At 42.1% G+C, this 26,897-nt stretch overlaps 1 protein-coding gene and 1 long non-coding RNA gene across 6 annotated transcripts in view; one reads left to right on the top strand and one right to left on the bottom strand.

Annotated features, from left to right (window-relative positions):
• IKZF3 (IKAROS family zinc finger 3) overlaps nucleotides 1–22,740 on the top strand; it is a 72,836-nt gene extending 50,096 nt beyond the window's left edge. For 3 of the 4 annotated variants that reach the window (XM_017648595.3, XM_073235560.1, XM_017648596.3), the window contains 2 exons: nucleotides 6,941–7,057; nucleotides 16,472–22,740. In XM_017648595.3, coding sequence (XP_017504084.2) covers nucleotides 6,941–7,057; nucleotides 16,472–17,175 — 821 coding nt within the window. In that variant the 3' untranslated portion in view covers nucleotides 17,176–22,740. Of the gene's footprint in view, nucleotides 1–6,691; nucleotides 6,829–6,940; nucleotides 7,058–16,471 lie in introns of those variants that run through there. The other variant, XM_017648597.3, reaches the window with a different exon arrangement.
• Nucleotides 122–26,850, bottom strand: LOC108390016 (uncharacterized). Of its 2 annotated transcripts, none has more exons than XR_012130757.1 (3): nucleotides 25,981–26,850; nucleotides 4,568–4,648; nucleotides 122–230 (listed from the first exon to the last, which is right to left on the bottom strand). It is a non-coding gene; the product is annotated as an uncharacterized lncRNA (long non-coding RNA). The 2 variants fall into 2 exon arrangements; XR_001851408.3 differs by lacking the exon at nucleotides 25,981–26,850 and adding an exon at nucleotides 5,273–6,351 and having other exon boundaries at nucleotides 4,568–4,759.
• Nucleotides 26,851–26,897: the final 47 nt, after the last annotated feature.

Here is a 26,897-nt window from a genome sequence, read left to right as displayed (position 1 = left end):
CTTTCATCTATCAATTGTGGTTTTATTTCATTCTTCAGTTGAAAGAGCCTGAAACTTTTATGTCGCATCTCTGCAGTTGCCCTTTGTCCCATCCTGTTGATAATCAGCCTGGTTCCACAGCTTAGGTTGTCCGACATTTTTATTTGGTTACTTGAACTAGTTGTTTATGTCAAATCCTCATGAGATTTGGTGTTTGACAGCAGTAGTTGCAGTTGAATAGTTTGAACATTCTAAAACAGAAAAATTACAAAAATATGACAGAAATAAGGTAAAACTCAGGAAAAATAAAGTGGAAATCATGAGTAGTTTCACTGTACCTGTTTCGAGCAAGAGGAAACTTTTGTTTTAGACAGAGCCTATTTTATGGTGTTAGGAACTGCCAACTGAATGTTGGTTTGCACTGCTTCTGTTTTTATCCTGGATGGCATCTTTGGTTTTATCAAGGAGTTGAATTTCCTCCTTATTTCTAAAGAGAAATGTTTATACTCTTTAAAAAAAAACACCTAAAACTTGGATTTTAACATCTTAAGTGATATGCTTAAGGTTAATCAGGCAATACTTGCAATTCCATATTTCAGGTAATAGACAAAGCTCTTACTGTGAGAAATTCCCAAGTTATGGAAATCTATCATATTCCAAATAGAATCATTAATATTTAAAGCTAGAAGGATTAAATTGAGCATCTAATCCTACCTCCTCATTGTAGAGGTGAGGAAATTGAGACTCATCAAAAATGCATGACATTTCAAAATTACTAGAACTTTCATTGTTTTATGATTATACTCTTTTATTTTAAAAATGTATAGAGATACAATCACATATCATAAAGTTCACCTTTTTAAAGTGTACAGTTCAGTAGTATTTAATATGTCCACAGTTATACAACCATTACCACTATCTAATTCCACATTTTTGTCACCCCTGTACCCATTAACAGTCACTCCCCATTCCCCCTCTCTCTGGCCCCTGGCAACTACTAATCTACTTTCTGTCTCTACAAATTTGCTTATTCTGAACATTTTGCCCAAATGAGCGAATCATATAATATGTGGCCTTTTATGTCTGACTTCTTGCAGTTGGCATAATGTTTTTATGGTTCATCCAGTTTGGAGCATGTATCAACACTGCATTCCTTTTTATGGGTGAATAATATTCCATTATATGGATTTACCACCTTTTATTTATCCATTCATCAGTTAATAGACATTTGGGTTTATTCCACTTTTTTCACTTTGGGAAAATATGACTTGATAAGCTATATTTTTTTAAAGGTTACATATTATTTGACTAACAAAAGATATATAGTAACATACATACAAATAGATATACACATATGTATATATATATATAGTGTGTCTTGATTGGGCTAGAAGTAGGGAAAAAAATCAATACACTACCCTCTATGAAAAAGAAGTTCAAAATCATTGATTTTGAAGTAATGTTACTACCTTATTTCCCATCCCCATAACCTTTTTTAGGAGTTTCAAATTAGGAAAGTATCAAAAGAAACCTTTTAACTGTCTTCAGTAGTATAAGGTGATTCAGGAAATGCTGAAATACAAAGGTTGAGTTAATTTGCATTTCACAGGGTAGTCTGATGGATGGTGCAACATACTTTAAGTCTCAGCAAAAAAAATAAAAGGTTAACTAAGTGAGCAAGTTTTGATTTTTTTTTAACAAATATTTTGTAATGGTGGTTTCAGGTTATAAAATGTATAAAGTCACAGCTTAATCAAGTATAATAAATACTGCATGTCATTCAAAATATTACTATTTTATATTTCAAACAGTTCCCATGATTTTTCCTTAAATCCAAAATGTAAAGAATGTTTAATCCAACATAAGCCGATCCTTTTATCATTGTCACTTCTCAGTATATGGTTTGCATTTCTGTTTCCTTCTGAAAACTGGGAGTCCCAGTCTGGACATGTGTTCATTCTGAGCCTGACCAATATAGTATCACCAGTGGTACATCTTATCCCTAGCTTTTAAAGTGGTGATGCTCCAGTGCTACTACGATACAGCACTTATTCATCAAGTTTTCGTTGTAAATTGAAGTGCAACGCGCTATGAGAGCCAAGTCTTGAAACAAACCTGTCCCCATTTTGGGCAACAGGACTTCTGGTCTTATTAATCATTTTCTTTTATTCAGGTGGCATTTGTTGGCTTCTCTATGTGCCAGTTTCTGTGTTAGAACTATTTGTAAAGATAAGTGAAGGTTAAGCCCCTACCCTTGAAGAACTCACAGCCTAATAAGGAATGGGCACTCGATGTATTAATATAATACAAAGGTCTAAATAGAGACACATGTGATATTGCAACTTCAGCCCTACGCTAGATGGACTAAGATGTCTAAGAAGTTTAGCTAAGTTTCTACCTTAGACATCACAAGTGACATCATCAAGATACTCCAGTTCTGTTGTTTTAATGGAGTATATATGAAAGAAGAATGACTATAGAACACCAAGAGTTTTATTTTCTCATTAGCTTGCTCCTTATTCCAGAAAAGGACTAACAGCTGGTATAGAGGTTCATTTAGCCTCAATTCACACAAATTATGTGTGAATATTCAGCACATATTTTTGTATGACAGTGAGTTCTAGCAATAACAAGATTTTTTAAGTAATTGAATAGTTTTATTTATTTATGAATCTAGGAGTCAAAACCTTCAATCTTCATTATCTCATTGTTTCAGCTGAGCTAATACAACATGAGTTTCAGAATAAAATTGTCTTTTTACCAAGTAGCAGAACACAGAAAAAGCTAAAATTGTTTTAAAAGTATTTTTCCAACTGATTGTTCTTTCTAAAAATCGATACTACCTCACAGGTAGTATTCATTCTACTTGCTGAAAAAGTCAACAATTTAATGTAACTTTTTGTTAGAACCCGCTTCAATCTTTGATAGCAATCTTGTGTTAGACAATTTTTATTACACAATAACACCCCTTTGTTCCACCCTCCATTAGCTGTTGACTGACCACACCATAGAAAAGACAGGAAGCAATGCCTCTTATTTGAGCTCCATTTAACACTTCAAGATCTAATGAAGGATTTTGAACAAAAAAACACAACAAATTGCATAGTTAAATCTGCAGTCATGTTAAGATAGAAATTGCGTCATGGAAACAATTAACTAAAAGCCAGACAAACTATCAAGATTTATGCAGAGTTTAAAGACAGTGATCTATTCTCTAATTATTACTTTGTATGAGTTTTATTATTTATTTTTTCAGTATGCCTTTAAATCACTTTACTAATGAACATTGGTATATGGTATATCCACTATGTAGTAGGCAAGTGATTTGAATGACACTGATCCAGAATTATTGTTCTGTATTCACTCACGGACCAAGCGTGCAAACTGTTCCTTGTCACTATCCCGTATTCCCCACACCCACCCCTTGCAACATTAAACTGCCAAATAGGAACGGATTTCCTATTTTCGTCATTTAAACCCATTATCTTGTTCCCTTACTATCTTGCCAAACTGGTTTCCCTCCACTTACATTTCTGAGACATGATGTGGCAAGATAACAAGTCTAGACTGTTTGTATAAACAGACAGTTGAGTCTTAAAGTTGAAGCAGAGGACCAAAAGCCAATAGTCCTCTTTTTTTTTTTTCTTTTCAGTGTACTGCCTACATTGCTTGTAATCCCAAAGAGATTGTCTAACTCCAAAGCATTTCTTTGTGTTTTAAATAGTATTCATTTCGTGGTATTGTGCAGCAGCTGCCCAGAAACTGCAAGCAACAGACTAGCACTTTGGGAAAGAAAATGAGAGTGCGTCATAGTCAACTGAAATTTTAGCCTTTGCCTAACTTGTGAATTAGAAATACGGTTAATCGGTAAAGATTAACTTGATCTCTAGTGTATATTCACATGTACAATGAGGTTGGGATCTTGGAGTTTTGATGTTTTGAGTGAATAATCTGGGGAGAGGGTGTGGGTGGACAGAAGCCCTCTAGGTGAGTTTCAGAGGATCGCTTTCACTCTGACGGGAGTTGTGGGAACAGGCACATCACCCATGCCTCAAATTATCTGTCTATCCTTAAACTCCAGAATTTTGTCTTTTTAAATGCCAGGCAGTTGGTCACTAATTTACAGAGTAAGATTTATGTAGAAATGACTATCAAGACAAGCTTGGTGAGTAACCAGGGTAAAAGGTGATGTTATCTCAGAAGGTTGCCATTTAGTGACGTGCCCTAATTATGTTATTTAGGTCACTGTATCCTCATTTTAGCATCTTCACAAATAGAAAGGATATTGAATATGCGCCCTCAGGACGCTCCTTGTGGTCATTGACACTGACTTTGGTAGAATGTAGACAGTGATTGCTGAGAAACAAATGGGAGAACTAGATTGGCAGCATAATGTGTGGCTTAAATGCTGGGACTGAACAGACAGATCTCTGGATAATGATTTTGCTCTTAGAGGAGTGACTGAAGAGACTAACAAGACTAGTGGTAAAATGGAGATATAGTTTAAAATTCCCAAAGTACTGTTTTTCATTCTCATTTCACTATAAATCTTTTTTATTATAAATACAGGGTTGAGGGGGAGCCTTACCTGGATTTGATCCTCTCAGAGTTGCTTGAACCAGAATGCAAGTTCCCAGGCAAAGCACCACTTACTGCCTCTCTGATGATTCTTTAAAAAAAAAAAAAGCAAAACTCCGTAGAACAGCCTCAGGAACTTATTGCAAATCCCAAGCCTTTGTCTTTCATCTTTCTGCTCTTGGGGCTCTGGGTAGTGCCACATCTGGTGGTGGTTTGTATGAAAGGAAATAATATATATAATAGTTTCCTGTTTGGTCATTTAAACCTATCCCTGTGCTGGACAGAATTTGACCCACTTCACTCAATAGCAATGGCCTGTTGCTCAAGTACCAGTTATTTATAATGGTTGGTCAGCCAAAATTGCAAGGCTTTACCACTAGTCCAAGAGCTGCCCAGGCCCCTTACTCTGACCCTTATTATTTTCATTGACAAAAATAGCATTGTTAATAGCTTAAACTGGAGCATATAATTATTTTTTACAAGAAACAAAGTCTAATAAATACGGTCATTATCATCATACTCTTAATGATTTTTGAAGGCAGACAGATTTCATTTTATTTCTGAATCTTAAAAACCCTGAACTTTATAATTTATTATGTAATGACTGGCATAGAGTTTAAAAAAACAAAAATATGCCAACAATAAAATGAAAAATATTTAATACTTTGAATTCCTCTTTTCTAATTTGGTTTCAGTTCTCTTGACCTGATCATACTTGGTTATCTTGCCCTGCAGGTTTTTCTCTTTTATTTACTGCAGAGGTGGCCAGTTTTCTTCTCTCTGGACATATCCATTTGTGGAACTGGATGTCTAAGAGATCGTGGAATTTGTGACATCATTTCTGTGTATTAGAATCTTTGCATTCAACTACAGAATGAGCACTGACAATTCCTAAATCTGTGTATATATTTGGAGGATGAAATCCATTTTGCAACCATTACTTGCTTTTTACTCTAATCCTTTAAACTAATTTAAATTTCTTAGAGACGTTAGAAATGGATAACTCCTTCATTTTAGTTTGGATCTCCTGAAATGCTTGTGATAAAACAAAGAAATATTTGTAGTCTTACAATAAGTTTGCTTAGAGCAGGAATGAGTGAATGCAGCCAGCCCCTTGTTTGTGTATGGGCTTTCACATTTTTGAAGGGTGGTGGATTGGGGAATAAAACAAAGAATATGGAACAGAGACTGTCTGTGTCACTCAGTTTAAAATACTTACTACATGGCCCTATAGAGAAAAAGTTAGCTGATCTCTAGCTTGGGCTAGCATCATGTGTTAGTTTAAAACTAAATTTAGGGCAGCTGGTATCTCTTTGAACTTAAGACATGAATTCATTGAGTACTGATTTCTATATCAGAGTAAATTATATTATGTTTATCCTAATGTACTAGTTAGTTGATTAGATGTTGGCACTATTTATATGTTCTTTTAGTAGTTCTCAACTCAGGCTACATTTTGAAATCATCAGGAGAGCTTTAAAAATATGTTGCATCGGCCTCTACACCAGAGATTCTGATTTAATTGATCTGAAGGGGCCCTGGACAGAGGTGTTTCTGACATGCTCTTCAGGTGATTCTAATGCTCAGGCACGTCTGAGAACCACAGGTCCACACCACTTGAAGGTCTATTGGTAGACTGACAACTAGACCATATTTGGGGGCAATTTTATTCACATTTTTCATTAGAAATATAATAAAGATGCATTATACAAACTGCTCTTTAATTTCAAGACAGAAGTGTTGCTCAGGGAAATTTCAACAGAGACAATTTTGAAATGTGAAGAGCATATGAAACAGATAATGCAAGCTCAGAGAAATAGAATTTAAAAGATAGGAACTGAAAGGAGCATGCTGGAAAAAAAGAAAGAAAAAAACCACTCAGAATTTCAATACACAGATCACTGAGTAGATGTCTTGCTGTCTGGGTAAGGGTATCTATTTTCAAAAGTGCTATTAACATAAACAGAGCAGTAAATCTGGGGCACCATACTTTTTTTTTTTTTAAGTTAAGAAGAATTATATCAGTCTGCAGGTGTCACACGCAGTTACTCAGAATCTGAAAGAAGGCTGATCTCCATCTATCTATCTTTTTGCAACCAACCACGTCCAGGCTGTTTTATTTAATACTTCCTCTTGCTAATGAAGGTATTGGTTGGGGATGGGTCGGGCTTTCCCATCTCAGCATAAGACTGCAAGGTTTGAACGTACCCTGTTGCTGGCTTCACTGACCACAGCAGGTACCCCAGGCAAGAGTCTGAGCAGTAATAACAGGTAACAAGAATGTACATCAGACCTCTGACACTTTTCCTTCCAGTTTATTTCCTTTCCTCCCCATTTACCAATGTTTTCTTTTCCCTCTTCTTTTTACATTTTTCCAAACCAGCAAGTGCGGAGGCAAGGCACATCAAAGCAGAGATGGGAAGTGAAAGAGCTCTCGTTCTGGACAGATTAGCAAGCAATGTGGCAAAACGAAAAAGCTCAATGCCTCAGAAATTCATTGGTAAGAATACAACCCTTTTTACTGCTGTTAGCAGATAGTTTGAATGAGATAACATAGAATGCTTACTACATAGGCCCTTCCTACCTTAATCTCTATTAAGATAAAGTCATTGGTTTTCCATTGTACAATTTTATTCTTTGGGATTCATTTTGACAACTAGGGCAAATAGAATAAAATATTTTAACTAAGAATCCTAACTACCAAATATGGGAGTATTTGGCATCTAATTTCCTAAATGAAGTTGGTGTTAAAAATGCTGTTCCTTCCTCTTTATTCTGAATGACATATGTTGCATGAGAGTTTATGCAATTTACACCAGTAAGATGTTCAAGATAGCATTTTTTAAATCTTTTGTAATTATATTTTACAAGTTGGTTCCGTTATCATGTTCAAACTTTTTTCATGATCTAAAACATATTGCTATGTTTTTTCTGAATTTGATTGAGAACTGGCTTTAAGAGAAAATGGTTGGGAAAGCATAGATTTAAATAACAAGATCTGATTTAATCATTTGTCTTACTGGAGTTCATTTTTATGCCATTGGTTTTCACATTGTCAAAAAATACAGGAGAATGAGATAGCTAAGAATTAATCATGTCCATTAAAATGTTAGGACTGTTGAACAGCAGAGATATTTTGCTGAACTCGCCCAGATGTTTACATAAATGTGACTTTGATATTTAAAATAGATTTGTATTTGTGCAGTAGGCAGCTGAATTGAATGTATCAGTTTTTCTATAAATTGAAAGCCGGTGATATTGGACAAAAATAGTTATCGCATCAAAATAGACTTCCCTCAACACCAGTAATATTTTAGAAACCTGTCAGTCTTTTCTTCCAAAGCTACTTGCTACTGTTGATTTCTTACTTCAGTCCTTTCGTATTTATTCTTTTCAATAGCTCGTATAGATATTAGGTGCCTGCCTGATTTTTAAATATGGTTAGATTTTATTCTGCTGTAGATAATTCTTTTAGAAGCAGACATTTAATATGAATTATAGAACTATATTAAAAAACCCATATATTTCAAAATGACCTCGCTTGGTATTTAAGTTTATTTTATTTTGTTTAGTTGTAAAATATTTGTACACATTTAGTCAGTTTAAGAATAAATTGTGTCAATCAAAAGTTGGTGCATTTCAGTTTAGAGAGAGCCCCTCTTCCCTCTCCTTGGTGAGAAATGTCAGGGAGTACAGAGTGACTCCCATATGGAGCCTAGGCATAGCAGACCAATTGTGATTCCAAGACATTATCTTAAAACATTGTGTGTGTATCTTTTGAGCTTCACTTATGTGAAGAGGTTCTGACTGGAGTACAAAAGAAAGCTTGAATTGTTATTCAATGCCATGAGTATAATTTAATTTGGGGAAGATTTAACTCTAGAAATGGCTGCAGCTGATGTGGGGAGGGACATGGGGGAGAAATGGGCAAGAAAAAAATGCAAAGTGACTTAATTTCAATCCAGCTGTGGTCAGTGCATTTTGGTCTAAGAGAATCAAACTGTGACAGAAGGTACCTAGTTCGTACAGCTGCCTTAAACCTGTCATTGAGCTAAAGCCCTACTTAAAATAATAAAACTTGCTTTGGTATTTCATGGGCTTAAGAACACATTTCATAAGCCCTAGTCCCTGCCATTTTGCATATTGCATCAGGGATCCATTCTATTTGTTTGTTTCCATTGTGACCAGAGGATTTCCACTCCTCCATTTCCAGACTTACGAGAGATGCTGATCTTGTAGGTGTTGATTCTCTCATCTTCTGAACCATCACATTCTCTCTGGGCTAGAACCAGGCAACCCAGTTAGCTCCTGATTTGAGCTGAGGCAGCAACTTCGGGGCTTCAGGGCCCCAGATAACTGGGGGAAATTTTTTTTGGTAAATTGTGGTATATAGTGTAGTAGGAAGAGTACTGGATTGGAAGCCAAAAGACCCAGGTTCCAATTCTAGCTCAGTCATTTCTGAACAATGTGTGTTTAGACAAATCACATAACCTTCTGGGCCTCTGTTTACTCATCTGTGAAATGAGGAGCCTGAATAAGTAGTGAAGTGACTGGGAAGGTCCCTTCCAGCTCTAGCATTCTTCAAGTCTTTCAGATGAATTAGAAAACACAGCAATTATGAATACCACTCTGTGCTTATATGCCCCTCTGTGTAACTTCAGGTAACTTTTTTCTCAAGCTTGCACAGATGTGGTGTTTATTTATGAACCATATCATATGTTTTAGGACTTTTTTTTTGAAAGATGTTGTTAAATCTGACAATCTATGAAACTGCACTAGCTCAACATTCACATATTTTACTTAGGGCATCACTACTTGTTCATTTGTTCTTTTTTCCATTCATTCATCAGTAAATGGTTATAGAGCACCCGCCATATACACAACATTCTTGTTCCTGAGCACTGTTCTAATCTATCATTCGTTTATAACCTTTGCTTTAGATTTTTTTAAATGAAAGAAATGCCTTGAATCATTTAACTGAATCAACCTTTTTGATAGAAAATAGTAATGTCAAGGGGGAAAAGAAAGAACATTATGACACTGTGCAGTGTATGGAATGAAATGATAGAAAACATACGGAGCTGATTTTTTTTCTCCTCTCCTCTCCTGTCCTCTCCTATCCCCTTGTCTTCCCTCTCCTACATTTCCTTGCCAAGGCACCGTTTTCTGAAAAGATTCAGCTGCCAGGGAAATGGCAATGGGTAAAGTGTGAGTGAGTCACTCCCTTTAATCCTTGCTGACAGTTGCTCAGTACTCAGACCAACCTTGGCTTCCCTGACCTCTTGAACTGTGAGGGTAAAGGTGAAATTATACCATCAGGTCAGCCTGTTTCTTTCCCAGCATGCTAGAGATAATTACCTGTAGACAGCATTTTCATCTATTAGAGATGAACTGAGGAAAAGGAGTGGACTGGATTAAGTCTAAATGCATTTAGAAACACAAATCCATGCCTCTGTTGAAGAGTAAGAGTAAAATTAGATTGCCTGAATAGGAGAAAAATAATGTTCTGTAGTTCTCCCAGAAATCTGGTATCACTTTCTATAACATGGGAGATAAATGGACACACATTCATTAGGAATAAGCATCTTTACATCATCAAAATAATTCTTCATAGTTGTTCTTTTCAAAAAACAAGAAAACCTTACTTTTAGCACCTAATCCTTTTAGGGGTTGTTCTTTCTCTGAATCTTATTCTCCTGTTATAAATTTGTTTGACTATACTTCTAACTAGGCCATCTTCAAATACTTGGCTCAAAATAGAAGCCAGATTTCTCTCCTGGAGGGAGGAGGAAAATGACTACGTTTCTGCATATTTCTTTTTCTAATTTTCATTCTTTCTCCAAAAACAGATGTGTTATTCAGACCAAAATGGTTACCATAGCATCTCCTTATTATTTCTAATTTTATGTATTACTTTATTAAAGGGAGTTTTCGTGTTGAAAAGAACATGAGAAAAGATCTCCCTCACCCGCGGTAAACATGTTAGTGAGGTTTTGACACTTCAGCAAACACGATCGGTTGTCCCTGTGAAGTACCTAATGAAAAATTGTCTGCTTCAGTTAACAGAGGGACAGGAAACAGTTTTAATACCTGCTTCTAAGAGCACAAAGTATCTTCTCCTAACCCCTTCCCAAGTGCCAAAATCCATAATTCTATAAGCATTACAGAGTCATAGCATTTTAGAGCTTGAAGGGCTCTTAGGAGCCTCCCAGTGAAGTTTTTTGTAAGGAAGTAAAGGGAGGACCAGAGAGATGGAAAGACACGGCTGGCAGGTAGCAGAGGAGGGCCAGAACCTAGGTCTGTGGAGTGGCAGTCCGAGGCCTTTCTTCCCGGGAGCCCACCCAGAGCAGTGAGTGCATGTCATGGGCGCTCCACGGAGGCTTCAGACAGAAGGCGTGTAGCCATCCAAAGCTGGTGGAAGAAAAGCCCTGGAAGAAGGCAGCTATTTTCCCTCAAAGGTGTGTTCCCTTGAGAGAAAAACTGTCTTCCCCTGGTGACTCCATCGGGACAGATGCGTCCACGCAGCACTTCACCATGTCTCACAGAGAGCCAAGGCTTCTGCAGCAACAAAATGTCTCCAGCTCAGTTTTCCTCAGCGTGGCCGTGGCACTCTGCCTGCTCTCTCCATCCTGCTTCTTGTTCTGTGGCTCCCCTCTGCCTCCCTCCTCCTGGGAGAAGTGCTAGTCACTCTACTCTGAGTCTAAACACTTTAGACTGAGATCGGAGCCATAATCATCATCACATATTCCATTTACTCTACTTACCTGCCCTTTTTTTTTATGGCGGGGGGTAATGTGCTCACAGGAAAAGTGATCATACACGTGGGAAATTGTATGCAGATGGCAGCAAATACATTTAAGTGACTTGAAGAAACTTACAGACTTAAAGAAAACCTGAATATTTCACATTACCCTACCATAATGACTGTAGTATTGGAATTGTATTATTTTTCTCAAGTTCAAGTCATTATCTCCCCTCTTTAAAAAGACCTTTGGAATAAAATGCAAACCAACCACATGTTTTGAAGCTTCCACAACCTGTTTCCAAGTTACCTTTTCTAATTTTATCATTTCAGCCAACTAATCTTTTAATTCAGCCACAGTGAATTACTCCCACTTCTGTGTGATACTTCCGCACTTCAGTGTAATCATTCTTTCCATGCTGTCTGCTTGGAATGCCCTCCCTCACATCTGCCCTTAAAAAGTACATGTGATCTACATTCCCATACTCTGCTGAGTTCTCTCTCTGCTCTGTTCTTCTCTGCACTCAAGGCAAGTTTAACAATCTGCTTTTTGTGATATAGATAGAGATATATATGCCCACTATCACAACCACCACTTTGGATTTCAAGGAGACTTTAAAAGGAAGAATAGATTAATACCTAATTCCTGTCCCATGTTATATGGCGTATTTAAGAAGTGGTCCATATTTTTCTCTCTCCACTCTCTTGGCTACTCTATACTTGGTTCCACCACATAGTATTAAGGATATTGATTTGTAATGAAATCATGTAAATACTGCATCTCCTCCTGGATTGCAATTATGTTTGTATTCCTCAAAGCACCTAACTTGGTGTGAGGCAAATAATAATAATAATAAATCCACCACTAACTGAGTGCTTACATATGCCAGTCACTATGTTATGCACTTTATAGATAACACAATAATTCCTTGCCTCAGAGATATTTCTTGAATGCATGGTGCTAATCCATGGGAAACAAGCACAGTTGCATTTCCACTGCTTCTGGGAACTTCCCGCCAGAGAATCTGAAGTCACTGCCAGTCGTGGGCAGGATAGCAGCCAGAAAACCACAGTTAACACCGAAATATGTACTGAGATATATGGGCACCTTGGATTCCATCCTGCTTCTCTTTTGCCAACTGGGCGACCTTGGCAAGTTAATCAACCTGTTTGTACTTTAGGTTCTTCATCGGACTGAGAGAATTCATCTTAAGTAAAATGAGACAATATGCAAAGCACCGAGGACAGCACTGGGTATATAGTAGGGGGCTCAATAAATAGTAGCTACTCCTGTTAGTATTATACATAAGGCACAGTGGTAGGTATTGTGAAGTATAAAGACCACAAGCAAACAAATTACAGCCGTGGATCTTGTCCCTTGACCCTGAAGGTCTGAATCGACATGCTCAGTTAAGGTCCCCTTTAGCTCTAAGCTGTGGTTCTGTACTCGCAAGTTGACATTTAGATGCCAGTAACCATGTGCCCTCACCTATCGCAGCAATTCAGGTCAGGCAGTTCTCAGTTTAGAGTTACCAAAGTCTAGGTGGTGGGGATTGACACCTTTAAAAAGAATCACAGGTAGGGAATGGCCCAACCAGGCAACCTTGGTTTCTAAACTTAGTACTTGCTGTTGCAATTTGTATTTTCATTGGAAGAAAACCTCTAATTCAGCCTGAAGCTGCTATCATTAATCATTCAAAGGTGTGGTACAATTTTGACTAGAAGCTGGACTAAAGGCTCCATGCAGATTTGGGAGCAGTTACACTCTTGTGGTTTGACTAACCTTTTTTATGAGTGTGTTACTAAAGAAACGTGAGCTGTTGGCTTTTCAATTACTGTAGCTTGCCCCTTCTGAGTTTCATATACATTGAGTCATCATGTCTACAGGTGACTGATAATCATCTGTACTATTCAAGTTACCGTAACTCAGAGATGAGGGGATCTGATGGTTGCAGGTTGTGTGCACGTGAAGATCTGAGGCTGTCCCATCTTCTTAACAATGAACAATAGTCTGTGTTAACCACAGAACTCAGTCAAATATTTCCACTCATCCAAGGGTTTATTTTCCTCTTAATGTTTTGCCTTTTACAACATTAGCACTCAGCTGTTTTCTGACATGTGCTGCACTGGTAGAGATTAAAATTGTAGTAAAGCAAACTCTTGGGAGAAAGGATAAAAGCAGAATTTGTGGTGTGTCTGCCCCACCCTGGAAACTTTCTGGAGCCTCTCTGTTAGGTGAAAAGATAAAAAGATTCTTGGGAACCTCTGGTACTGGGGGAGTTGAGTAGCACTGGTCACACTGGAAAATCATCAATAACCTTGAAAAGGCCGAGAAAACAAAGTTCATCATTTCTGTGTCACTTTCAGGGGAATGAATATTCGTGACCATAGCTGGCTTCGTGTTCTCAGTCTCATTCTTCCAAACAGCTTTAATCAAAGATATATCCAAGCTGGAAGTTGAAATTAAGAGCCATTAATTATTTTGGCAAAGGTCTCCTTTTCTGCTGCTTTTTATTGATTTACCAAGGAAGGGTGTTTTTCTCCATATATTTTTTCCCTCAGGTATTTGTCTATAAACTGTCAGGTTGGCCTTAAGGTAGACGGATGCAGGACAAATCTATCTGATTAGATCTTTTAGCTGTTTTTTTCTTACTGTCTGGTCCATCTTACACATGACTATTACATTAATATCCTGAAAATAGCATTTTGACCACAAGTCGCCCTTGCTCAAGGACAATAGCAATTTATTTGTTCATTCACATTCAAACCCTGTGTTGGTCATTTGGAATGCCCATCATTTGATCCCACCAGGTGTTATCATTTTTTACTATCTCCAAAAATGTGGGATACAAAGTACCAGGAGGCCCACATGGCATATAAAAACCTTGATACACCTGGCAAGGAGATTATTTTCTTTTTAGTTCTCTTTCAGTCCTCCTGATTATACCAAGGAGAAAGATTTAGGCTTAATTTGATGCTGGTTGTCTTTAACACTAGTCTCACACTTGGTAATCTCTGTTTTCAACAAAGAGAGAGGGGATCTTGTCTCTTAAGTACTCGCAGTATCTGATCAAAATTTAAAAGAATTGCTCTGTTTCATTATCTTTATTTTTCATAGTTACCTTCTATTTGTGGCAAGCAATTCTAGTTTTCCATTTATTTTAGTAATGTAAAATTTCCCTAAAAACAAAGTTATTTTAGTGAAAAAGGCAGAGGAAGAGAGAGAGAAAGGAAAGAAAGGCAACCTGATTCAAAAAACAAAAAACCCTAACATTTACCGAGTGCCTTCTCGTGTCAGGCACTAAGTGCTTCCCAGTGACCCAAGAGGTAGATACAATTATGATCGCCATTTTATGCAAGGACAGAGCGCTGGACAGGTTGAGCAGCTTGTGCGAGGCCATGCAGCTAGGAACTGGTGAGCCAGCCTGAAACCCAGTGCGCCTGACCCTGGGGCTCTCAGCCTCCACACTGCCCTCGCATGTGACTAAGGAATAAGTGAAATTTGGGAAACACTTGATTTCATACTTCTTGATACAACTACAGCCAGACTCTCTTGCTCTCCCTGCTCATGTCCATAATAGTCCTACTTTCTGTCTTCATTTATGCTCCTCCCACAATTAGGATCTCTCTTTTACTTCTCTGAAAACCTAAATCCTACTAGTTTATCAAGACCCTTCTCAAAATTCAGGTTTTCTAAAAATGCCTTCCCTGTCCCAAGTACTCCCGAATTTTTTGCATTTCTTTAATACTTAAACATACAGTTTGTGCCAAACTGCCTTGCCTGTGCTTTATAATTCTTTTTATGAAAGACATGTTGTCCCCCTGCTTAAATGCCTCAAACATGGCATTGAGAATAAAATCAAAGACCTTCATAGAGCAAGGCAGCCCTTTCCCAACGTCTAACATTTATTTTTCTCCAGTTCTACACAGACAGGTCTTATTTCTCTCTCACCAGATTGGAGATAACTCAAGAACAGGAACTGGTTCTTCTAATCCTTTTGTTTTCTTGTGGTTTGTTTGTTTGTTTCTTTTCTTCATTTTACTAAACCCTTAACTGTATGGCAGCACCAAGTTTTGGATGCACGACATGCATAGAAAATATTACAGAAGAGAGGATATGGTTCAGCAAATCTCTCCAGAATCCAACATCTACAAAATGAAAAAATGTCACAATAACCTTTGTCTCACTTCCAGCACTTCACACCTCTTACCTCTTCCCGCTTTCTCTTCCCTCTACCAGCCATTCACCACTGAGCACATCTGCCATCACTGCAGACCCTGCTCCTCCTGCCTTCCCTGTGGCCAGAGAGCCTCTGGTTTCTAACACGCAACACCCACACGCCATGAAGGTGGCTAAATTCTGTTTTCAAAATTTCTCAGCAGTTTGACATGAGATGTAGGAGAGGGTGACCACAAATAAATTTGTCAGTTAAGTGTGAGATAGGTCCTGATGATCACATGTGTATCCATGATACATTTCAAGCAAAAGAAGAATAACCCACTTAGGAAAGGGACAACAAACACAACCTTTCTTTTCTAAAACTTTCTACATTTGAAGTTCTTTTACTTCAATCTCAGTCTGTCTGGTGACTGAAGGGTTTGGGAGTTTTTCGGGCTATTTTTTTCTCTCTCTTTAGCTATTAAAAAGCTGCCAAGGCCAATCGCTGAGCATCCCCACTTTTTGCAGCACTTCTATCTTCCTGGCTCCGTAGTATTAAAAGCAGAAAATAATAAGCAAGATAAGAGTTTGGGAATTGGCTGTGTCTTAGCAGTTTACAAGCGATGGCAGTGCAGAGGCCCCCACGCTCCTGCACAGTGCTAGCTCCTTGGCGCCCTCTAAACCCCGTTCTAGTGTTCTCTTTCTTCTCTTTCTCTTTTCTGCAGTTTCCCTCTGACATGAGCGGTGGAAACAACTCACATTGTAGCCTCAACTTAATGACATCCCTGACTCTCCTTTTTGCCTGCTGGTTTAATTTATTTTGCCTGCCCGAATGTGTGCTGTCAACCACTGTCCCCTGAGACTTCAGAACCTTATGGAACCATTCTGCCTGGGCTGGGTGTTTTTGAACAGGCAAGACGTCCTTTCTCATTTTTAAGGACTCTAGAAACTAATTTTACCAACACTCTGCCTTTGTGTTTTTCCTTCCTGACTCTTTCTCTCACTTGTTCTAGGTGAGAAGCGCCACTGCTTTGATGTCAGCTATAACCCTAGCTATATGTACGAGAAAGAGAGTGAGATAATACAGACCCGGATGATGGATCAAGCCATCAATAACGCCATTAGCTATCTTGGTGCCGAAGCCCTGCGCCCCTTAGTCCAGACACCACCTGCTCCCACCTCAGAAATGGTTCCGGTTATCAGCAGCATGTATCCCATAGCCCTCACCCGTGCTGAGTTGCCAAACGGTGCCCCCCAGGACCTAGAAAAGAAGAACACCCACCTACCAGAGAAAAGCCTGCCTTCTGAAAGAGGCCTCTCCCCCAACAACAGTGGCCATGACTCCACGGACACTGACAGCAACCATGAAGAACGCCAGAATCACATCTTCCAGCAAAACCACATGGCCCCTCCTAGGGCCCGCAATGGGATGCCACTTCTGAAGGAGGCCCCCCGCTCTTATGAACTCCTCAAGCCCCCACCCATCTGCCCAAGAGACTCCATCAAAGTGATCAACAAAGAAGGGGAGGTGATGGATGTGTTTCGATGTGACCACTGTCGAGTCCTCTTCCTGGATTATGTGATGTTCACTATTCACATGGGTTGCCACGGCTTTCGTGACCCTTTTGAGTGTAACATGTGTGGATATCGGAGCCACGATCGGTATGAGTTCTCATCTCATATAGCCAGAGGAGAGCACAGGGCAATGCTGAAGTGAACGTCTGGTCCCAGAGATGATTTGCGCCTGAGCTTCAACATCACTTTTAAAAACTGATACCCCCACCTAACAAATCACTCTCAAAACAAACTTAGTTCCAAACTCCTTTCCATACCAGTTTTAGTATCCAAGGGCCATATTCACATCAGGAACAGAGAAACACTGTCTTCATTCAGAAATTGCATATACATCATGTTACTACTTCTGTGAAATCTTTGTTTTCCCATCAGAGAATTGATTTCATATTTAAAAGCCAATGAAGTATTTGCTCAGTATCTTCTGCAGCAATGGCACAGGCATTCCTTGGAGCCTCTTGCCAGTCAGAAGAGTCCCCTGGTTGTGCTGCATGAGACATTCTTTCTGAGATACAACAGCTGGATGTGGAAAAGCCTTTTGTCATATGCCCAGGTCCACTGGGAAGCAGAGCTGACCAGCTGATCTTGCTGGAAAGCTATGCCCGTCTGCACCTAACTCAAGGCTGAAGGGTTAGGATGTAATCTCCCCAACCCAAATTATGGTCTAATAATAAGGAAAAGAACAATCATAAGATGAGTCTCTATTACCAAAAATCAAAGACCTCAGTGTCTGAGCATCAGATCCATTTCTTTTCAGAGAAGCAAAAATAACCCATGACTTCTAATGACACTTCTGCTTCTACCCTTTGCCCTCCTATCTACAATTAAAAACTGCTTTGGGTTAAACTGGTCACCCATAGGAGACATTCTATACCAGAAGAACCAATGATTTTATTCACAGACTGTCATTGAAACTCCAGGAAGTTGTTCGCTGTGGACAACAACATCCATTTCCTGTGATCAAGGTCGGCAGAGCTGGGCTCAGAGAAGTGATTAGCAGCATCACCAGGGGAAAAAAAAACAGCTACCTGAACGTTCTTGGTCTCCTTGATGGAATATTGGTATACAGACCCAAAGCAAACTTGCCAACGATTTTTTTTTTTTGACCAAAAAATACCAAAGAATCCAAAAAGTATGACTTAGTCTTCCCCCCTACCCACACACGCACATGACAGGAATCAGGGATAAACACCAGGAGTGAGTTAAGTCAGAGCCTCACCTCGCGATGAGGTATGAAGGGGAGCGCCTCTGCCGACAGGCTGTCCTTGATCAGGTGGGGTGGCTTCCCCCCACCCCGACTTTAGATGGAGCTGCTGTATTCCACTGAGATTCCCGAGAGTCTGATCTTGGCTCTGCAGATGTATCAGGAGCATTGTCGTCATTAGTTACAGAGGGTATGCTACCAAGGAAAAGTTCTGGGATAATTGTAAAATTAGCCCTGGAATAGGGGATCACAAAAACCTCTTTGCTAATTCCCTGTTTGCCACAAATTAGCTGTATAATTTAAGGCAAATCACTTAACTCTTACAACGAAGTTTCTTCAACCATAAAATAAGAGTTGGGTTTAGACATTCTCTAAGGTTCCTTCCAGCTTTAAGTGTATGTGATTATGCAGTAACCACAGTTATTTTTTAAGCCTCTTAATATATGGATATTAAGCAGAAAAGTATGTATATGAAGACCTCTCACATTTCTTTGGTGTGAAAATGGTAGTGTTGTTAAGTTTTTCCTTTAACCACTGAGCTGTGACTGTGAAGAGGATGGTGGGGAGGAACAAAAAAACAGGAAGGTATTTTGATCTTGCCCCAAAGTGTACACATTAACTGGCACCTGCAGCTGCTTGCCAAAGCCTTCCCCCACACACACCCTTTTTTAAAAACTTGTGTTAGGGAAAATAAATTCTGCTCCCAGGAATAACTTCCTGGGGCCTATTTACAAATTAAGAGTAAGTGTTGTGAACATTCCTTCCAGAGCCAAGAACCCCAAATTCCTGGTAGATTAACAATGTATGTATCTACCTTGATACTTCAGGGCTTATGCACTAGGCTGAAACTCAACTCATTTTTGTGCTGCCAATAATCAAAATGTTCCACTTCAGACTACACAAATGGCTTATCCTTCCTTGTAGCATGGCGTCTATCTCAGGAAAAAAAAAAAACCTGTAATTTTGTGAAACTCCATGGCAACAGTCCCAACATGCTTGAGATTTCAGCTGAAAGACTGGATGTATTACAGTGTGTAAACTTCAGTATATCACTGTATTTCCATAATCCTAGACTCCAACCTATGCCAGGTTGCTTATACCCTTTGTAATAGAGGAACTGCTTTTTTTGTATTCTTGAAATACCACACATCCTGTTGGCTCTTCAGGAGACAAAAGAAAGAGAATTTGGAGGCAAGAATTAGTAGGAGAGAAAGCTAGGAAAAGTGAGCATTTCCACCAGATTAGTGGGAAAAAGTCTTTGCTGAAGAGAACAACTCTCGCGCCTTAAGGTAGTGAAACTAAGGTCCATCCCACCAACCTGAGGGCTCTTTTCATAGATATGACCTTCATTTTCCCTGTGACTTATGGATTTTCTGAATGACTTCCATTCTTCTGAGGTCAATTTTCTGAGTGGCGTGACCACTCAAAAGAGCTGCACTTTCTTGGTAGCATTCCAAGCCTGGATCAGGACATGTCAAGTCCAGAGAAAATGTACATGTGGAAATTCCACACCTTCTTAAACCTCAAAGTTGAACCCAGTGGTATGCTGTGCTGTAATTACTACCACACAGGTAGACACTTCCTTCTGTAGGCACTCCTTATAGTAGTTAAGTATTGCTGGGGGTAGTAGAAGAGGGTGAAGGAGAATCTTAGCCAGATGCTTAGACAGAAGGGTGGGGTCAGGACTCACATGTGACCGTGTTGGGCAGTGAAGTCCCACCGCAGCTTCAGACAGCACATTTACTTTCTCAACCAGAGTCCCTCTGAACATGAGCCTTGCAGGTCTTTCTCCTTCATTTCCCACCAACCCTCTTATTAGTCAAGCTTCCCACCACACACCCAGGAGGCCACAATCTGAGGAACAATCTACCCCATGATAAGCTCCCTTGCAGCCAAGTTGACAGAACTGGGGTGAGGGTGGAAAAGGAAGAGACCTGGCTCTCCAAATGTTCCTCATCACTATTTGACATGTTGCATAGGTATTTCCTCCTGGCAAAGAACAAAACAGAAATGTCTCCATTACCCTCCACCACCACTACCAGAGGAAAAAAAAAAAATGAATAAATCCACCAGTCTTCAGAGTCCTTAAGTCATTCTCCTAATAAGATACTTGCCTTGAACAGATAAGCTAGCTAATCTTATGCTTTGTTACCCATTCTGAGCTCTTCCTGATTCAGCTTCAAACTTTGTCAGTGACAAACTTTCTCACCTTTTAAATGCAGTGCTTAACATTTTGCTGGGCCCACAGCGGTCCAGATATATGACCTCAGATTTCTGTTGCAAAGAGAAACGTTTAAAAATACAAAATTTATTCAGTTGAAACACTGTGTTATTAACAAATCTCACATCAATATAAGTTTTTCCAAATAGCCTCTGTATCACTGTTCCTCCACTTCCTCTTCTTTTTTCCCCATGGCCAGTGTGAGGTTCGGAATGTGGCAAGGGAAAAGGCAGGACTCCTGATAGATACCCCAGACCAGGCAGTAAGACTATCTTGGAAATATTAACTGTTTTAAGTCCTAACTTTAAAGTGTACCTCCGTGAGGGTAGGTGTATTAGTCTCTTGTGGAGATTCGGGGACTCCAAAACACTCAAAATTTGAGTCCTCAGAGATGTCCAAGCTCTTTCACAAAAATTCAGAATTAGGCTTTGTGAGCTCAGGAAAAGAAAATAAAGTAAAGTGATGGTAATTTTGTCCAACTAAATAGCATCAGGGTGAGCGGAAGATAAGAGAGATACCATGCTCTTCCTTATTTTTTTAAAGAATTGGGACTATTTTTGTGTTCAGACAGAACACATAGTTCAGAGAATCTCTATAGGCAGAGGTCGGAAAAGCAGAATAATCGGAAATTTAGGTATCTGTAAAGAAGACAATGTTGACAGTTAAACCAAAAGCTAGGCCTAGGCCATCCTAGGAAAAGACTCTATTCTCTAAGGCTAAAGGACTGAATGTTTCGGACAGTGATCAGTGAGCCCCAGATGGGGGATTGCTGCCTCTAAGGACTGTGGACTTAATAGAGCCTAGATGAGAATTACAGGTTTTAAGCTTGTGTGAGCTCACAACACAAGACAGTACCTCCATTTATCCAAGCTGTGTATAGTCTATATCCCACCATACTATCAGTATGATAAACAGGTCTGTGCACTTTGAAGAATTTGAATCCAGGTTTCTTCTGAATATTATAATAGTGGACTGTCTTATACATTGATGTTGATTGAGGTGTTATTTGAAACTGGAATGTTAATGTGTTGATTTAAAAAATGTAAGGACAGAACAATATCTACCTCCCAAAGATGTTGTGAGGTTTTATGTAATTTTGTCTATGGGGTAATGTTACTTTTTTTTGGTGGGGTGGGGTGGGGTTGGGGCGGGAATTATGTTTGATGGTTGCAAATTTTCCACTATATGTACTGTATCTAGACTTAAAGACATGGAAAATAATAGTAATTCAGTTGCCAGTGAAGGCAACTGATCTCTAATATAGTTTCCTTCATGTTGTTTTAATGCAAAAGAGCAAAAACTATGCTGAACCTTAGAACTAATGTGAGTTAACCACATGCTACAGATACTTCAAGGCCTTGCAGCCAGGGAGGTAGAGAAGCTCCCTCACCATTTCACGAGCCCTCAACCATTAATTCCCCAGGCAACTTAGAGTTTCCAAGCCCGTGCCATGGTCTGTGGGGCCTCGTTCATATTCTGAATATCAGTACAGCTTTGCTTCTTCCTCTCCTAAAAAGACTGAGAACAAACATTTTGACACATTAGGGAAATGGGGCAGCCTTAAAAATGACTGCTCCCATTGCCAGTGACTCATTTGTACAAGGGCTCTTCCAGGTTAGCAGACAAGGCCCTTCTTGGTGGGCCTGCTTCTGTGGGTTCACAGAAACCAAATTACTGTGGGTTGCAAAGAATTAGCAGGTCATTTGAAAAGCAGACATCCCTTCACCCAGACTGTGGTTTTGCATGCTCAGGTTCTCAGTCTCTGAGCTTCGGTGAGGGATCATTTTGGCTACTGGAAAAACCATAGCTTATTTTTAATTTCTGGTTATCAAAGCCACCACACATGTAGTCTGTGGATGAGATGACCCTTGTTGGCAGAATGACAGGAGGGGAAGGGAACATGGTTTGGGGCTCAGGGTGGCCTTCCCACCAGGAGTGACGGAGGGAGCCCTTGCCGAGTGGTTCTGACACAGCCTGTGCTCACGGCACTCTCATCTGGATTTCTCAGAAACGCCCTCCTTGCCGAGAAGTGACCTTGCCTCTTGACTCCTCTCAAGTTTTACCTGGAGTCCAGCCATTTGGAGCACTGTAAGGCCCTACTCTTCTGTAAAGACTGTTTAAAGAAAGTCAGCTTCTGAAATGTAGCAATGCTAACCTTGCCAGAACAATAATGAGTGCATCGCTCGCATCAAAAACAGCCCCGCTGATAGTTTTCATGGTTTCTTTATCATGTTTGATTTTTATACTGAAAAATTAAAAAAAAAATACTGGTGTGTTTAAAATTAGTCATTTTGCATGCCCATCATTTGTAGTTGCTGCTGTCAGAAAATGGAAGAGTTTAATCTTCCTCTAGGAATATTTTCTTACTTTAGCTCCCTCTGGCTACTTCTTAAAGTCCAAGAACCAAGGTATATGGAATTTTCACAGAAATAAAGCATCTCTCATGATGTGTTGCTGAGCCTGCCATTGGTATCCTGTTGCTTGCCCCCATGCCCTCAGAGTGGGATTCTGGTCCCATGAGTCCTTAGTTCACTAAGGGCACTGGAGGAGGCTGTGGCCTGGACTTGGTAGGATCAGCCCTTCACGGTGTCTCCCACTTCCAAGACACTCTCCCCCATCCCTTCCAGCAGCAGTTCTTCCTAAAAGATAGGCAAGTCCTGACTCTTTTACCTCTAGGGTCTCAGAAATATGCACACTGGGAAATTCAAGCTACAGTCACTAAACTCAGCCACATTTAAATATAGTCTTTAAACACTTAGAGGCCCAAACTGAAGGTGTTGGGGAGAAACTCCTAGGAGAAAATAGCACAGGAACCCTGCAGCTTTCTCCCTGTCTTGTCATCTTCTGTTCTGTCTTAGAAAATGCCAGAAAAGCATCTGACAGGTGGTCTGGCCTTCTACTCAACCTCATCCAAAACATCTTCCCTTTCCCCTCTTCTTTGGAAAAGGTAGGAGGAAGAGGTTTCTGAAGTCTGGGATTAGCAAATGTGGGGCCAGGTTGGTGGCAGCACCATCTCCCTCCCTGCAACCCAGACTGTTTAGCAGGTTTTTCGATCTCTGCACTAAAGGCAGGAAAAGAAGAATGGCATTACAGCCTGTCTTTCTGTAATAACATTAAATACATTCAAAAATGGCCTCTTGGTAGCTGACTTTCAGGCTTGGCGAGAATGGTCTGTGACCTTCCCCATCCCTACTCCCTTCCTAATGCAGAAACAGCTCAGGGAGAAAAGAAGGAGACAGGGAGATTCGGATCCCTTTTGCCCATGAGCAGTGCAGAGAGCTCTGGGCTGGCTGGGGTTGGGCTCGGCTGACCGGACTTGCAGCCTGAGGACAGTCACTCTTGGGAACTAATTTGATGCTTTAGAAGGTGGTGAACCTGGCAGTGGAGGCCACCCCACACCTGCACACTCTTCCCCCTCCCCCATCACTGTACACAACCAGGCCATTCACACAGGATGCGGTGCCCAAAACTCCACCTGCAGGCAACTGCCACCCAAGGGCCAGCAGAGGAAAGGACCTGCCTCCTCTCCCTCTCCTCCCATCCCCTAGTGTCCAGTGTCTGAGGAAGAGTTGGGGTGAGAGCTCTGGGAAGTCCAGAAATGCCAAGGGATGGTGGAGAATCACATTCAGGCCAGGACACAAGTTCTAGCTGCAGAACATTCCCAGTCAGACAGTTGTTTGCATAAAAGCCAAAAGCCACTGCACCTGGGGTGGGGAGGCCCTCTGGGGAGGTACTCCCTGGCTTGGGGGAGAAGGGGGAAGGAGGGTGTCATGGAAAGTCCCTGAAGGACACGGGGTGTTGAATTTGCTGTGGTTTTGTTTTTAACTCTGTCTTGACCTGTGAAGTAGGCAGCTGCCTCCTTTCCCCCCAAATAACAGCCCTTTCCCCAGAATAACAAGAGCATACCCAAGGAAAGAGCACAGCAGTGGAAATAATGCAAGTTAGAGGGCCTGTGGGTGATGTAAACTGCCCCCCTTCCCCAGGACAGATAGGGCAGGAAGCCCCAGAATAGCCTTTCCCATCACCTCCCGTCCCCCAACCCCGCAGCCACCCCAGCGCATCCCCCCCACCCCCAAGAGCTGCCTAGTCAAATAAACCACAGCCCTGGGGGCAGCCAGTGGATGGGAACTAGGGGGGCAGATGCCACCTCCTCCCCCAGGCACATCCTTCCACCAGCTCAATCCCCATCCCACCCCCACTGGAATTACATTCTCAGCACTGTCACCTCCCTCTCACTCACAGACCCTAAGTGCCCTCCCTAAGGCACCTCCGTGTGTGTGTGTGTGTGTGTGTGTGTGTGTGTGTGTGTGTGTGTGTGTGTGTTGGCACGAAGCAGGCATAATCAGTGAATCCAGCAAAGCTCGGAAGTCTCAGTAAAGCAAACTGACAGCCTGATGCAGATTCCAGCTGAGTATTCGGGCTCCTGAGTTCCGATTCCAGCCCTTCCACTCTCTGGGTGACCCTGGGCACTTTGCTTTCCCTCTCTGGGCCTTGATTTTTCTCTAGTCAGATCGCTGAAGTTCCTTCCAGCTGACACTCAGCCTGGCCTCAACCCCATGCTTCAGTCGGGCCTTCCTCTAACTCCAGAAACAAGAATAGGAGAGAAAGAAGGTCCTGTTCCCTCTTCCTTCTCTCCCCACCAAACCCAGGCACAGCGAGGGAGGTGGGGCGCTGGAGCTACGGCAAGGGCGGCCTATGATTTTTCCAAACGGTCTTTCTTAGCCGTGGGGGACCAAGAGGTGACAGTGGAACTGTAAGAGGCTCTAAATATGGGCATTGAGGCTGGGTCTGAGGCCCGGGCGCCGTCCTCTCCGTTCTCCTCTCAATTCTGTGTGCGCCAGACACCGGATTCCCGGGTTGGGGTGCCTGGGAGAAGAACGCGAAGGCCCGGCGGAGTGGGGAAGGTGCGGAGCGGCGCGAGTTGGGAGTTGAGGAGGGTGTGAGGGGAGGGGCAGCTGCACTTCTGAGAAACAGCTCGGAGTCTCAGCAGCCCGCAGCCTAACCCCTGCCTGCGGCTTCACAGCTCGCTCCTCCTGTCGCCCACGCCGCTCGGGGCCTCTCCGGGGGTCGGCAGCTCCCGCGGAGCGGCGGCCGCTGGGGAGGTGCGGCAGCTCCGGGGACAGTGGAGTGGAGCTCGTTGGGGGAAGGGGTGGAAAACGGAGACAGGCGTGGGTCGCGTGACACTCCAGAAGTAAAAACCCCCGCCGCTCGGGGTCCCGAGCGCCGGACCACGGCACGCCTGTGTGTCCCCCTCCACCCCCACCCCGGGTACTCTCCCATCGCACCCGCGGTAGGATCCAGAAGTGAAACTACTCGGGGTCACAGCCCAGCGCCGCCGCTGCGCCCCGCCCCGCCCTTCCGGGCACTGCAGCCTTGCAGGATCTCCCCGCGCTCGGGCGACTGCAAGGGAGGAAACTGGGGGAGGGGAAGGGGAAGTGCCCCGCGGGGCAGTCTGCAGAGCGCGGCCTTCTCTCCTGGGGGTGCCCGCTTGGTAACCACGAGTGGGAACCTCGAGAGGCACCGACCTTAATACCAGGAGCGCGCGAGCGGCGCCTGCACTTCCCGCCAGGGCCGTTGGGTGTCACTGCAGTCGCGCGGCTGATCCGGCTAGCGCGCAGCGGGAAGGCCGGGGCGCGGGTCCCAGGAAGCGGGAGGACGCGGGCCCGCCGTGCTCACGCGGGTCATGCCCGGCCCGCGATGCCTGGATGTGGAGTTCAGAACTCCCTCAGCCCGCCTGGTCTTTTAGAGGCCCCCACCCAGCCAACCGACTCGAAATTAAGAACAAACTAACCCCCCTGCCGCGCAACAGATGGGCTCATCACTGTGGTGCCACACGAGCTTCCTTCCGCGGGCCTGGAGACCGACAGCGCGTCCTCGCCAGCCCCCGAAGCGCGCCCCCTAGCGAAGCAGCGGGCCTTCCGGCCTCAGAGGCAGAGAGGTGGGCTTTGTTGAGCCCTGGGACTGCTCCGTGCCCTGTGGCCCAACAACCGTGCGCAGTCCAGGGTGCAGTATGTTCTGGGGGAGAAAGGGGGCGGCAGGAAGGGTGGCGCGTGCAGATAACTTTCCTCACGTGCTGTGGAGCCAGAGCGACTGCAAGATGGGTCCCTGGTGCATCTTCATTCCTATAACAGCACACCGACTCAGGCCATGCCTAACTCACCCAGCCGCGCCTCTCCACCCTACTTGCAGTTCATTCCTCAGAGGTGTGGAAAGGGGTGGCTCAGCTTGGGAGAAGGGACCCAAAAGATGGAACCTGTATGAAGACTGATGGTAGTAAGGGAGCTGCGGGCGAGCCAAGGCTGTGAGAAGGAGATACCCTGGAATCCTTTGGAAAATTATTTTTGTATTGAGAGGAATGCCCACTTCTAAATGTCCTGGATCTAACTCAGGAAGCAGGTTGGGAGGGTAAACATAGAGGAACACGTCTGTTCGCCGAGGGTCT

Source organism: Manis javanica, chromosome 4 (genome assembly GCF_040802235.1).
Source record: "Manis javanica isolate MJ-LG chromosome 4, MJ_LKY, whole genome shotgun sequence".
NCBI lineage: Eukaryota > Metazoa > Chordata > Mammalia > Pholidota > Manidae > Manis > Manis javanica.
The sequence above is the reverse complement of the archived record's forward strand: the minus strand, read 5'-3'. Positions and strand labels throughout refer to the sequence as shown.